Source organism: Sminthopsis crassicaudata, chromosome 2 (assembly GCF_048593235.1).
Source record: "Sminthopsis crassicaudata isolate SCR6 chromosome 2, ASM4859323v1, whole genome shotgun sequence".
NCBI classification, from domain to species: domain Eukaryota; kingdom Metazoa; phylum Chordata; class Mammalia; order Dasyuromorphia; family Dasyuridae; genus Sminthopsis; species Sminthopsis crassicaudata.
Genome location: NC_133618.1, coordinates 526,571,720 through 526,587,365, shown reverse-complemented (window position 1 = coordinate 526,587,365; position 15,646 = coordinate 526,571,720). Strand labels below are relative to the sequence as shown.

The 15,646-nt window shown below is 33.3% G+C and overlaps 1 protein-coding gene across 3 annotated transcripts in view; it reads right to left on the bottom strand.

The window, feature by feature from the left end:
- Positions 1–15,646, bottom strand: part of UNC13C (unc-13 homolog C) — a 744,253-nt gene that overhangs the window by 71,280 nt on the left and 657,327 nt on the right. For all 3 annotated transcript variants that reach the window (XM_074294550.1, XM_074294552.1, XM_074294551.1), the window contains 2 exons: positions 7,494–7,582; positions 2,910–3,059 (listed from right to left, as the gene is read on the bottom strand). In XM_074294550.1, the coding sequence (XP_074150651.1) occupies positions 2,910–3,059; positions 7,494–7,582 (239 nt within the window). The remainder of the gene's footprint in view (positions 1–2,909; positions 3,060–7,493; positions 7,583–15,646) is intronic.

The window sequence follows — 15,646 nt, the reverse complement described above, 5'->3', positions numbered from 1 at the left end:
TACTCAGTCTTTATACTCCTATATCTGAATGACCAGAAGATCACTTCTTTCTTTGTCTGGGGAATATAAAATCACATGTCTTTTTCTTCCCCCTCAGAATAGTGATTTCATTACCATCTTTCCCTTTTAAAAAATTCTGCTCCTACCCATGAATGTTTAATAAATCATATTACATTAAACATGGTTATTTATAAGGTTACTAAACTGGAAATTGGAAAATAACAGATTTTATGGCCAAATATTTTATGAAATATTGGTACATTGCATTTATACTTACGAAGTATTATTATATTATGAAATTAAAATATTTTATATAAAAGTTATTTTGTAAACTATTTCCTGCTATGTGGGAAGAAATGATGAAGAGAAATAGGCTAGTGGAAAGAATGATCAGGTTGATTCAGAACTGGATGAATGGCTGAAACCTTAGAATAATCGTTAATGATTTGATGTTACCTTTAAAGAAACATCCAGGGATTTTTGCTTGGCCATGTGCTATATTTTATGCTTTAAAGAATGATTTGGGTAAAGCAAAGATGGCAGGACAATTTCCAGATGTCACAAAGCTCAGCATTTTGGTTAATGCTTTGGCTGATAATCAGCATTCAAAAAGCTCTTGCTAGGCTAAATTATTGTTCTAAATTAAGATAAAATTGTAATCCATTTATCAAACAAAAAGCATTTATTAGTACCTTTTATACGTGTGACACGTGAATGAAACAGTTTTTGCCCTTAAATAGATTAAATTCTATTGCAACTGAAAACGCAATATGAACAAATAAGAAGATGGGACAACTATAAAGGTTTAATGTTAATTTAAGTTGTAGTACTAAAGTTTGTGGTGATAGCGAAAAGAACAACAAAAATAACCAGCATTTAGAGAGCACTTTGAGTTTTATAAAGCACTTCACTGTTTTGTTTTGTTTTAAAATTTGATCTTTATAACCCTTATAATCCAGTAGGCCAGCACTATTATTATCCCCATTTTACACAGGAGATAAATGAGGCAGACAGAGATCAAATGACTTCCTAAGAGTCACATCACTAAAGTCTGAGGTAGGATATGAACTCAGTTTTTTCAGTCTCCAAGTTTAGCGTTTTATCCTCTGTAAGTCCTAGTGGCCTCTAAAAGCACTCGGAAATGTGGTGATGATAATGTCACTGTACTCTGCCCCCCTGATCATATCTGGGACAATATGTCTGTTAGGGGACCCACTTTAGGAAAGTCCTTGATGGACTATGCAATGGAGCAAGAATGAAAATGGGAGTCATGCAGGACTTCAAATTCAGATCATAAGATGGTCTGTTGAAGAAAATGGAGAGGGTTAGCCTGGTTAAAAGAAGACTGGAGGGCGTGATAATTATCCTGAAGATCTGAAGAACTGGTATAGGAAAGCTGTATTTGATTGGTTCTACTTGACTCCAGAGAGCAGAAATAGGAGTAGATGGAATCTATAGATACAGTTAAGAGGACCAAGGAAATCTATTTTTAAGAGATATTTTAGGGCAGACGAACGTGCCTCAAGACTTGCTGACTTCATCCACATTGTTCTGGGCCAAGCTTAGCTCAGATAAGTCCAGTAATTCAGGCTAAGGAGTGGAAAGCAACGAAACACTTGTGTATGCATTTATTAATTCAAATGTATGTTACTTCCCTCCTTGTTGTTCCCTATGGTTCAGAAAGACATCCCACAGAACAGCAAGAATTCTGCTAACCCTCCACAGCATCCCTTCTCACAGCTTGAGCATTTTTATACCTCAGGCAACAAAGAAGGAATACCAATGCAATGATTCAAACTCTAGTCTCCTGGCCTTTGCTCTCTTAAAAGGAAAACAGTCAATATAAAACAGAATCAGTGCTGATGACAGAGACTTCAAGTAATGGATACATAACCATATTATTTGTAATATATAACAGTATTTTTAAAGAGTTTTTTTAAAGTATGGATTGGTCTCCAGCAGTTATCAAACTATTGTTTTTTCAGACTATTGAAATTATTAAGGATTTATCCAAAGAAGTTTTGTTTAATATGGGTTATATTTATAGATATTTGCTATATTAGAAATAAGAACTAATTTTGAATTTGTAGACCTTCTGAAAGAAAGCCCGGGGTACTCTGGACTATACTTAAAAATCATTGACTGATTCTCCAAGATGGAGATGGCCAGGGATATCTCTTCCAACTCTGATTTCTGTGATTGTGCATATAATGAAGTTTACTAATTAATAGTCAAGTCTAGCAGTGCCTTTAAAATAATGTTTTTAAAAACTGTTCTACTGGTATTTTCTAGTCCCATAATGCATTCTCCTACTATGTCTATCCGTTTTCAAAGAACATCTTCCCTGCCTAAAATAAATTCCTCTCCACATCTCTGTCTTTTTAAATCCCTGTACGATTTACAACAAACTCAGATGGTACCTCCTCAGTGAAGCCTTCTCTGGCTCATGTTTATTAGAGCATTTTGTCTAAAACTCTTTGCCCTTATCACATTCTACCTTGCAATTTAATCATGTGAGTATGTGTCTAAAATATCCTATTAGATTCTTTGAAAGCAGGCAGTTTGCAATTAAATCTTTGTATCATCATTTCTCAATATAGTGTTAAAACCATAGGATGCATTTAATAAATCCATGTTAAATTGTCGTAAAATCAAACTAAATCCATAGCAACTAAACTAGAATAACAAATTGGACAGAACAATGAAAACAAAATTAACTTCATTCAATTCTATTCAAATACTTATTAAGTACTGAGTAAATGAAGGATATTGCATCTGGCATAGAGGTAGATAAAAAAGATTAAATTTGACACCTCTTTGCCTCAAGGAGTTGACAGCCTGGTTTCATGATAAACAAAATCAAAATTAATTGATTCCCAGAGTAGTAGTTAAATACCTGAAGTACTTACGTTTTGTCTAAGAAGTCCATAAGTGGTCGGAGTACAATTTCTGCATCCATTGCTGCATTGTTCTTGTTGGAAGTGGTATTTCCATTTCCTTTCATTTGATTCAATTCTAAACTCATTTGCTTCACGCACTCTTCAATTATGAGCTGGAAACTAAACATATATACACCATAACCCCCTACCCCGAAAAAGAATTTTGGAGAACACTTTGACCATGTTCAACCTTCTATGTTGTAACTTGAACAGCTTTTTGGGGGTTGAAGTTGGGGAAGGGGTCAGGTCAAGTTTCATAGTAAGGTGCTTCATAAACATGGAAATAAGCAGTTAATACTGTTTGTGGGTATTCTCGTGATATCTGTGGGTTTCATTCTGACACAAATATAGATCTCTAACTGTTCATGTTCTCTTCCTGCTGAAATTACTTGTATTTATGCATGTTTTATTCACCTAGAATTTAAGTTCCTTGAAGGGTAACATCATTTATTATTCTTTTCCTTTGTATACCTACTAGGATACAATGCTTTGCACAAAATAGATGTTTAAATAAACGATTGATGGATGGATGAATTAAAAGAATTGTTAAAATTCTTATTATGTGCAAAACACTGTGCTAAGCACTAGGGATATTTTGGTATATATATATTCTAAATTATTTGACAGAGCTAAGAACTTTGGTGGCAGATTTTTTCCCTTGAATCTAGAATCTGTGGTTATAGATACATTGTTGAATGACATTTGTATCACTGACTTTGGATAGTGATTCTATAAATATTAATTGATCATTTGGCCCACCACTTCCTCTGCCTGATTCAGTTGTGAGACTTTCCTTTGCCTAGGATATTGGGATAGTTAACTTCTTTTTCTTTTTCAGGAATTGAAAAGAGTGATGAAGAGCTCATTTTAGTCTAATGAAATATCACCTATGCAAGGATTCCATTTCTTTTTTTCATTCCCCAAATCCTTGAATACATTTTAGACATGATTGTGAAATTATGTATATTTAGGAGAAGAAAGAAAGCTAGGAGTGTGATGAGAAAGGAAAAAGGGTGCAAAATTTTCATACCAATAAAAGGATTCTGAGAAAAAAGGGAAATTCAAAAAATCAAAATAGGGAACAAAGATAATATTCTTCCATTCCAGGCTCAGGCTCTTTTTCCTCCTACTCATTCTGGTTAATTATAATAACAAAAATAAATAATACTAATAGTTCCATTAGATTGCTATATTCAAACAAGGTAATTATCACTTTAATGATTCTCTCAAATTATCATTATCATTAATATTTCAAAGCAATGAAATAATAGAAAGATAAACATGCCTTTTTCATTTTAGACTTTAAGCAGATCATAGGATTGAAATGGAGAGGAACTCAGAGTTTATCTAGTTCAATAACCCATTTTAACAGCTTAACAAATTGAATCCAGATAAATTTAGTGTCTTGATCAAGGTACTTAGAACCTCTGATTTTGAAGCCAAAGCTCATTTCAGTATATCACACTTCTCAACAAAATCTTCTATTTTTGTAAAAAAAAAAAAAAAAAAAAAAGGTCTGTCATATACCTTTATTGTTCATGCCTAAACAATGAATATCTTTAATGGTCTCTGAAGAAATAAATCTAAATAAAGGGTAATATATATGTATATATACACATATTTAATCAGTTGATTTACTGTTCAGTCTTTAAGGATAGCCCATAATGCTCCGCCTTCTTATGGGTCATTATGAAAAGTATGAGGAAAGAGGGACATGTTTTTGCTACCATGGAAGAGTAATATTCTTCTAACATTCTCTTTCCCTTGAGGAGTGATATTTCACTTAGGAAAGTGAAAAGATTCTGCTGATGGAATCCCCTCAGGAACTACTGCTATAAGCTTTATCTTGGAATTAATAATCCATTCCCCTATAATAGCCAAGATTCTGGGTATCATGAACAAAGATAATGAAAGCGCAACTGAAAACCTTCTCTGGAATTAAATGATGGTGAATTCACACTTGTTATCTGCCATATAAGTCTGCTTTCAAGTACTTTTTTTTTCTTTCCTTTCTTCCTTCCAATCATTTTACAATTAAGGAAATATTATTTTTTGCTCACTTAAAATAAACAAATTCTACCAAGTAGTCATGGACTTTATGAGCTCCCAAGGACCCAAAAAAATCTCACAAGAGTTCTTAAGTAAGGAAATGTATTTAATAGCTTTTTTTTAAAATTCAGAATCATATCAGGTCAGCTTTATATGCTAAATACATATTTAGCAAAAACATAAAAGAAACACCTTTAGTAAGGTAGACTGTTGCTTGTCTAGTATTTGGCTCTGAACTCTGAAGGACATCCTGTGTTTGTCAATAAAGAATCTGGTCTTTTAATTGCCTGTCTCAAATATATCCTGAACTCCCTATAAAGATATAGCAATGCACCAAATGACATAATCATTGAAACAAACTTGAAAACACAAACCAAAATTGATCTTCCAGAAAATATATTGGAGTATTGGATCTTAGTCTTATAAAACCATCTTCCATTAACACATAATACTCATGTTGAAAGATTTTAATTTTCATATTAAAAACCTTTTTTTTTTGTCCAGATCTTTTTCAAAGTCCATTTCATATTTGAGATTCTAGAGCTTGAATTTTTTTTAAATTGGAAAGCTGAACTCAGGGGGCCAGTCTGGGTATATGTTACCACAATCAAGGACCTTGTCCATTGATGTGTCTGGGCAGATGATATAAATGAGTAGCAAATAAAAATATTATACAGCATAAAAAGATGAACCTTTGTCAGTAAATATTGTAATCAGTCAAAACTCTTTTATAATTCCTAAAATAAATCCAACATATTCCCTTCTTCTTGTTTATTTCTGGACCTAAGTTGCACAGTTAGTCCATTTTAGCATCAGAAATTTTTAATATTAATTAGTATTTTATTTTCCCAATTTTAATATTCTTATTATATTTTAAAATTTTGAGTTTTAAATTCTTTCCTTGTTTTTTCTCTCTCCTCCACTGAAAAGGCAAGCAATTTGACATAAATTATACAGGTATACTCATATAAAACATATCTTCAAATAAGACATTCTGTGGCTAAAACAAACAAACTAACTAACTAACTAATTAATCTTCCTATCCCCTTATAAAGGAAATAAAGAAAAAAGTAGCTTTGATCTGCATTCAGTCTTTAGCAGATCTTCATTTGAAGATGGACAAAAGCTTTCATCAAAAGTCCTAAAGAATTTTCTTTGATCATTATATTACTGAGAATAGCTAAGTTATTCATAGTATATCATTATTTATTGCTGTTATTGTGAATGATGTTCTCCTAATTTGTCCATTTCACTTTTCATCAGTTCATTTAAGTTGTTCCATGTTTTTTCCTGAGAGCATCCTGATAATTATTTCTTTTTTTTTCTTTCTTTTTTTCCCTGAGGCAATTGAGGTTAAGTGACTTGCCCAGAGTCACACAGCTAGGAAGTGTTAAGTGTCGGTTGACAGAATTGAACTCAGGTCCTCCTGACATCAGGGCTTGTGCTCTACCCACTGTGCCACCTAGCTGCCCATGATCCTCATTTTTTAGAGCACTTTAGTATTATTTTTCTTTTTTCTCTTTTAAAAAGGTCTTATTTATTTTTCCCTTCCCCCCCTTTGTTTTTTTTTTTACTTGAAAAAAGAATAAGAAAAAAAGGAAAATAGAAAAGAAATACAAAACAAAATAAAGCAAAGCAAAAGAGAGTATTGTCATGTGCCCAGCAGAACACCAGAGTATTCAAAATATATAACAACATATTACCAGATGAAGAAAGCATATATATATATATATATATATATATATATATATATATATATATATATATATATATATATATATATATATATATATATATATGTTAAAATGGAAACAAAAAGGGTAAACAAAACAAAGGGGAAAATGCAAACATCTCAGCCTGGTATTTATGGTCAGGGACAATCTGGATGCAATTTATCTTTCCAGTTTTATTTCATATTATTCCCTTTCATATACTCTTATCTTCCAGTATTAGCTGTTTTCTAAACTTGGTATATCAAGTCCTGACAATGTATTATTTCTTTTCGCTCAATAACTTCTTGTATCATGTTTCATTTAAATGTTACATGTTATTCTGTCCCCTTCCAAACGAGAATGCAAGTCTACTGAAGACTGTGACCATTCTTTTTTTTTTTTTTTAATTTTGTATCCCTGAAACCTAGCACCTCAGAGCAAGATTTTGTGAAGGTATTACACACAGTAGGTGTTTAATAAATCCCAGATGAATGTTAAATCCTTGCCTGTGTGCTCAAATGCTAATTTCTAGTAATTTTGCTTTCTGTTTCTTAATTGTTAATCTAGAGTCGAGTATACATATAGCATTATCTATGTAACCAGCATTAGTTACAATGAAAAGAGTGCTAGATTTGGCATCAGAAAGTATGGGTAAATAAAATCCTGGCTCTGTTGCTTATTTCTAATGATGTCATAGATTAGGACCTTTGTTTCTCTGGGAATTAGTTTCCTCAATTGCTTCAAACCTATCACTATGAAAGTTATTGTTGTAGGTTAGTATTGTGCTCTTTACCTTTCACCGTAGGTTATGCTGAGCTCATCCAGGACCCCGTTGAGTTTTACCTGAAGTTCTTTGAGAACACTACTAGCTTCAGGATCTAGCTGCAAAGAGACCAGAAATAATGTAAATTGGGGCTGCAGGTTAACATGGTCACATGTGTTTTGCAAGCATTGTGATTATTATAAAATAGCCTACATATAACATGATTCACACAGTTATTTTTGGAAAACAAATATGGAAACACCACTCAGATAAGGAAAGAGTTAAATAAACCATGAGGGTCCTTATATATGAAAGAATGATTTTAAAATCCATAACATGCAGAAAAACATAACAGACTTTTCAAGCTAGATAGCAAAGCCTTTGCATGCTACTGCAATGAGATTCAAGACATGTAAGATAATATCTTATAGACTATAGTAGACGTATAATCTAGAGAACTGAGAAAATGAAATATTACATAAATGTGTGCTGATTCATAATATAATAGGATCCTCAACAATGAGAGCAATCAGGGCTTCTAGGCACTAATGGGGATAAGCACCATTTTTAAAAGCTGATTCCATTTACAATTCAATTCTTTGATTTTTAAAAAATTGCCTTTATTAATTGAAGATTAGCATGTCTCCTATTTGAAGGTGTTTTCATATTTTTCCATAAATGGAATCAAAAGTAAGCAAATGAAAGGAACCAAACCCTTCAATGTTTCTATAAATTGTGACACGATTGGCCTACACTGGGTTCCGCTTTCTGAATGCCACTGGGCCACTCACAAGTGTATTCTTACCTACACCAAGTTCAGCAACTTGACCTCCCTTGGAAAAAAAAGCTCCTGGAGCTGATTCTGGCAGCACTTGTTTCTGCATAGAAAAGGAGCTCATAGCAGAGATCAGATTCTCTTTCAAATAAGATAAGGAGAATTCTGCACAACACAGCAATGTTTCTCTAACCATAATCTTTTTGGAGAAAAAATAATCTATCTTGAGATGAAATGCATTTTTCCCCTTTCTCCTCAACTCTCAACATTCTGATCAGACATGTGATATGATGTTACCATAAAATGACTTCATGAAAAGAGTGTAATTTTTTAACCTTAGTACATCTAGGAAGGCAGTGACATTACATGGATACATGATAGATGCCCTGGAGATTGAATTCAATTGTTTAATTCTGAGAGTCAATAATTTGTTAGTTGAGTAATAGGCAATCCAATCAAGCAATTTTTTGAAGGTTCAATATAATGCTTATAAAAATAAATACAAGCTGTCTTAGAAAAAATGAAATTTGGTTTTTGAATGATTTTTTTCTTTGTAGAAAATCAGTATTTTGAAAATGCTTAAACTTCATTTCATTCCTTTTGCTGCTTTCTATATTATTAAAATTTGAAACATCCATTAATATATTTGTTAAAGTTGAATAATTAAATAAAATGCTACTTTGAATTAGAGTTTGCATGGTTATATAAGGATAGAGGTATTTGTATACTTGGATAATTATCACATTAAAAGTAATTCCATCTGTTTCTTATTTTGGATAAATATTTAAATTTATAGAACCTTGCAATTAGCACTTTATAATTTTGAAACCCTTAAGATGTCTATAGGTTTTCACTCTTTGTTATCTTATTTGATCTTCAAAAATCCCAGTGAAAGAAGCAAGAAAGATATCAATATCCCCATTTTACAAGAAATTGAAATCATTTGCTAAGGGTCACAAAACTAACTAGTGATGGATTTAGTTTTAGAACCTAAGATCACTTTATTCCTATATCAGTTTACTTTCTACTTCACACAAGACACAAAAGGAGGGGGAAAGGAAGCTGTGGGATTATAGAATTATTGTCCCATAAGCTTTATATTAAAGCCTTAATGAACATCTTTCTTCATCCCTTCTCATGAAGAAAACTTAAGACTAAAATGAGAAAATCACTTTCCAAAGCTCAAAAACCTACATTTTCATAACATACTTTTTCCTCTTTGATAAAACTGGACCAACAACTTTTAGTGTGGAGGAATTAATTGCACTTGAATTAGACATTAGGAAAAAGTTTTAGAAAAGATCATTAATAATCAAAATTTACTGAAACATCAAGGGAATTCTTTTTGATGCTTTTCATTGTGATCCAAACTTTAAACTATTTTCTTAATGCTTTAATAGAATGTTTAGGGAAAATAATACCTTTAGAGAACTTCTTAAATGTACTAAATGAGTCAAAATATAATTTACCAAGTACTTTGTAAATCTAGTGATATTAATTTTTCACCTATTTGCTATTTACTTTTGGTATTTATTTGATATTCATAAAAGGGCAATAAGTAATCTTTAATTACAGTTGTATATGTGTATCTCATTACAAACATATCTTAAGAGCAGGTAAAATTATTTTAAGCAGAGTTTAAGTAACCAAAATTAATTCTGCTTTCAAAGATGAGAGCAATATAAAAATTATAACAGTTGTGGATGATCTTTGTTATCTTTGTTAATTCCATTAGATTTCAGAATGATAGTTAAAAATCACCTAGCCTAACCATCTCATTTTATAGATGAGGAAAATGAAACTTAGAGTACAAATGATTTGCCTATGGTCACCCAACTGTCTGTCAGAATTAGGATTAGAATAATAACTCTCCTGACTTCCAATGCTTTTCATTATAACCAATTTCTGCATAAGTCCACATATATTAAATGCCTTCTTGACTACTGTCATTTGAACTTTGCTTTCCACTTTCCTCTCCCTCTGTTCACATAGGATACAATACCCTTTACTTCTGACCAAAGAAATATAAATGTAGATGCATGAAACCTTGCAAGATACTTGGGCTGTATGGGCTAATTTCCTTTCTTAAGGACCAAGTCTTAAAGACAAATCACTCTGGTTCTCAATAGTAAGTTCTAGCTCAAGCCCCACCTGATCATTGTGTGGGACCTTACCACACTGAATGGAAGTAAACAGCAACTTGTCCTGTTTTTGGTCAGAAACCCTGAGGCTCTTCTCCCAGATTGTTTTTTTTTTTTCCCCTAGGAAGAAGAAGCCATTCTTTGCTCTATTTTTTTTCACCTATCTTTAATTACGGAATGGTTGTTGTCTCAAACAGAGGCTTGTTAAAAAGTTTAGCTTAAAAAGGCCAAGATTTCACATCCACAGACTGTCTCCAGTTGTCCTGATCTAGATCTTGTTACAGGGTCCAAAGGGCTCTGGAGGAGAGTGAGGTTGGTGACTATGGCCAAGTCTTCCTCACTAATTCACCCGCAAATCATGGCATCACCTTCCTGATACCATGGTCCTCTTAGAGAACAAGTGACACACGACATTTGAACCATAGACAGTAATAAGAACAATAATAATAACAACAATAATAACATCAATAATAATAACAATAATAATGATAAAAGCTGGCATTTATAAAGTGCTTTAAGGTAAGCAAAACATTTTGTCTATTTTATCCAATGAGGCATGTGCTATTATTATTATTCTGATTTTACAGAGGAAGGAACTGATATTTGGAAAGGTCAAGTGACATACCCATGATCACTGGGCAACAGGATTTGAAGTCAGACCTTCCTTTCTCCAAATCCAGTCTGTACACTTGCTCCACTTAGCTACCTCTAATCACAAATGTTGTAATGCAATTTTGGGCCTTTTCAAAAATGGCAGAATATTTCACTGTATAGATTACTGTTAATAATAGCACATTTTCGTGTATTATCTATTTAAATGTTTATAAAGCCAACAGATAGCAAATGCATTCTTGTACAAAATGTTTAAAATATGCCTTTAGCTATAAGTTATTTTAAACAGTCTGGCATATCACAATCTACCTTGTACTGAAATTATTTGTGTAAAAGTCTATTTGTCACTTCTGCATTAGCAATCCCATGAAGGCAGACACTGCATCCTAGATTTCTTTGTATCTGTATTTCCTTTTCTCTTTGCACATAGTAGGCATCTGGTAAGTATATATTGAGTAACTGGTATCAAAACATGACTACATCCTTCCTCTTTATTTAAACTGATTATAAAGTAAAATATTAAAAAAAAAACATTAAGTTTAACCTCTTTAAATCTATTTGGTTTGGAAGATCAAGCTTAGTTTATGCATTTGACACTCCAGGGGAAATAAAAGGGAAAAAAGGAAAAATGGAAGGAAGAGGGAAGAGAGTGACTTAAAAAGAATAATTTCAGTAATAAAGTAAATAGAAATGCTGAGTCAACTCTGGTCTTCATAACACTTAAATCAGATTGCAACTGCATTCTGGACAATGTGTGGGAGTTTTAAGACCCAAGGGCAGCAAATTGAGTGTGATCCAATTGCTTAGATCAAACCATTGAGCAGGGCTAGGTTAGTTTTCTCACCACTAAAGTAAAATCCACTAGTTGTGGTCAGATGTGCCACATTAGCCTGAGGTAATCAGCACCATTCTGCACCATTTCTGTTCTTTTCTTAAAAGGGATTTGAGATTAATTCCTAAGTAGAGCCTCTCACAAAGGCATAGATAGTTTGAACTATTTACTGACAAAGAGCTTTTGTACTGGAGACATCTATTACTCAAATTTGTTCTGAGCAAAGTGTTTTTTGAGAGGAAAGTTATAATCTAAATGGAAGTTTTCCTGAGCCATCACTATAATGTGCTTCAGGTTTCTTTTTTTCTTTTTTTTTTCCTTTCAGTATTAGTGAGAGGCTGCTATAAGAATTCATAGCAGGGTTGGGAGGATTACTGTAGCTTGGTATGGCACCAAATATTATAATGACCTCTGGGTTCATGCTGAACACGTTTTGCCTTTGCATTCACCACACTAGAAAAAGGCCTATAAAGGGCACAGGATTCCATGGTCAAGATCTTGTCATGAGTTCCTCCTGGTGGATCTCCTTCCTCTGGAAGTGTAGGTATTTGAAAGCTGGCTTCCTTCACCTAGTTACCCTATTTTTGCCTCTTAATGGTGCTCATGTAAACAGCATTTTCAAAGTTACCAAGCCTTACATTACCTCATTTACATGGCCATTTTCTGAAAATTTTCTTGTGTTATCTACTTAGGATCCTACCTGCTAGATGAAGTTTATGTTCCAGGCAACATTGTGTCATCCTAGAACAGTGTGGCTACTCTGTCTCCCAAACCAAGAGTCTCAAGTCATAGATTAAGAACTGGAAAGTCATCTAATTCAGCTCTCTCCTTTTGCAGATAAAGAAAATGACTCAGAGAGATTAAACGACTTGCCCAGAGTCATGCCGGTAGTAAATGGTATGTATCTTTTCATTCAATAAACCTTTAATTGCCTACTATGAGCAAGGTATTATATTAAGGAAAAATACAAAGATAAGTAAGGCATGCCCTTACTGTCAAAGAGCTTAAAATATAGCTTAAGTAAGACAGTTACACAAATAAATATATTAAAATTAGGATATAATATAAGTATGCAAGGAGGATAAGATGCTATAAAGTCAGATGGGGGGAACCCATTATTTTCAACTATTGGAATCAGGGAAGTCTTCATAGAGGAAACAGCATTGGAACTGGACCTTCTAGGGTAGATTGGATGCCAATTAGCATAGATTGGTGGGGTAGGGAGGAGCGGGCATTCCAGGCATAGGAGAACAGCATGAGCAAAGGTGCAGAGGTGAGAAAGCGTGTAGAGTATCAAGGGGACAGCTAGCAATCTAATTTGGTAGTACATGAGGGGGAGTTGTGCTTGATAAAGTTAAAAAGCTGTCTAAACATACAGATCTTTGAATATCTGGCCAAGGAAGGAGCAATGAAGAACCTTTCTCTTTATCTCTACTTACCAGAAAATTTTTGAATACTGGAACAGGATAACTGAGCTCCAGGAAGAATAATCTAATGTTGTATGTTGCTGGGAATGTTTTAGGAGGTTAATAAGTATCCTAGGTCAGAGATGAAGAAGATCTGAGCTAGAGTGATGACAGTAAGAAAGGGACAGATATGAGAGGATATGAGGAATCATTATGAACAAGGTTTGACAGTCAAGTGAATGTGTGTGATGAAGAAGGTGAAACTAATGACTAAGAAAGGATCAAAGACGACTGAGGTTAGATTAAGTCAAATATAGAGAAAAAAAGTAGTTCAACTGATAAGAAAATAGGGAAGTCAATTGAAAAACTCAATAAAAACAAGACTAATGAATTCAGATTTAAATATGTTGAAGATGCTCATGAAACTCCTAGGTGGAGAAGTCCAGAAGGCACCTGAAATATGATCCTGAAGCCTGGGCAGAAAGATTAAAATCACAGAAATGACTGAAATTACCAGGGGAGATGTCTGGTTTCACCAAAACCAAAGAAAAACTGTATTAAGCAAGATGTGCAGGGGAAAAGTGGTATAAATGGTCTAATCAATGCATTTGACTATATTTGATTATATATATCAAGCTTTCAAATATTTGAAGCCAGAAATCATCTCTGTTCCAACATTTCCCACTCCATACCTCTTAAGATGAGCTCTTCTCCTTTATAGCCTGAACATCCCAAATTCAAATGACATTAATCTGAGGCCCTTCATAATGGTCATGTTCTGTAGACATTTTCCATCTTATCAATATCCTAAGATATAGGACATAAAACTGAATATAATACCCCAGATGAGATGTGGCAATAAAGTGGGGCTATCATCTCCATCATACTGGATATTAATCCTTTGTTAGCCTAGGACAATGTTAATTAACATTTTGGGATATCCTGTTGCACTACTGTTTGTATTGAGCTTGCAGGCCAATAAAATCTCTAGATTTTTTTTTTTTTTTTTTTTTGCAGAACTTCCATTTAGTAACACATTTTATTTTATGCCTCTGAAGTTGATTTTTTTCAATCTAGAAAAGTATTTTTCCTCTATTCCCATTAAGTTATATATTCTTATTAGATGCAACTCAATATTTTAGTCTGTTGGGATTTTTTTTTTTTTTTTGAGGAGGCAGGGTGCTGATTCTGTCATTCAATGGGTTAGCTAGCTCTCCCAGATTTGTCTCTTACAAATGGATATGACATTGCTATCTTTATTGAAATACCTGAAAAACTATCATAAACAGCATAGGGCCTTCACTAAAACCTTCAAACATAGGTGAGAAGAGATAATGATTTGTCAAATATGCCATAGAGGGAATATATTTTCATATACAAATTGGACTACATAGTCACAGATGCTATGAAATCATTCTTTCCTTTCAGAATTTTGTTCTTGAGAAATTTCTCCCACTCCTTGGAATTTAGCCTCTGTTATTTTACTTATTCCTTTCTTAACCCTTTGAGATCTGCTCTCCCAAATAATAAAATGAATGCCAGATTATGTATCTTCTCTACCACAAATTCATGGGATAATGGAATCAGAGATCTTAGAGAGCATTGAGTTCAACTCTTCCCTTTTTTTTCACAGATCAGGAAACTGAAGGAACAGAGTATACAGTGAACAAGTATACAAAGCAGGATTTGAACTTATAACTTTCTGATTTTGAGATCCTATTTACCAAACTATACTCCCAAAATTTCCCATCATTTCTATACAGAAACTGATTCCTCTTAGTTGCTGAGATCTAGAATAGATGCTCTCCCTATGGCTACTTCTACTTTTTTGAAAGAGTAAACTATTGTAAAGTTAAATCAAGAAAATCTTAATTGTTCTGCTTTTGAAGGAGACTGATATAAGAGTAGTTTTTTTTTCCATTATCTTTTTTTGCCATTCAAGCCTTTTTGATTATATATGCATTTTTATTAGACCTCAATCTCTTTATGCCAACCTTTGCTAAGGGTTCATTATTCATATATTCAATTCTATGAGCATTCACTAAGTATTCTTTAGATTCTAGACACTCTGCTGCATAGTAGGGATTCAAAGATGAGGTTCCTGATTTCAAGTAGCTTTCAGTTTACTAGGGAAATATACCATATGCATGATAAGTGTATGCATGATAATTTGAGGATGGAGAGAACTTTGATAATTGTGGATATAAGAAATGAAATCCTGCTCAAAGTACAGAAGACAGAAGGGATGAAGGGAGAGCGAAAAAGGCAGGCAGGTGATGCTACAGAAAAAAGGGAGAAAATAAGTATTTTTTCTCCTGAGGCAATTGGGGTTAAGTGACTTGCCCAAGGTCACACAGCTAAGAAGTGTTAAGTGTCTAAGGCTAGATTTGAACTCAGGTTCTCCTGACTTCTGGGCT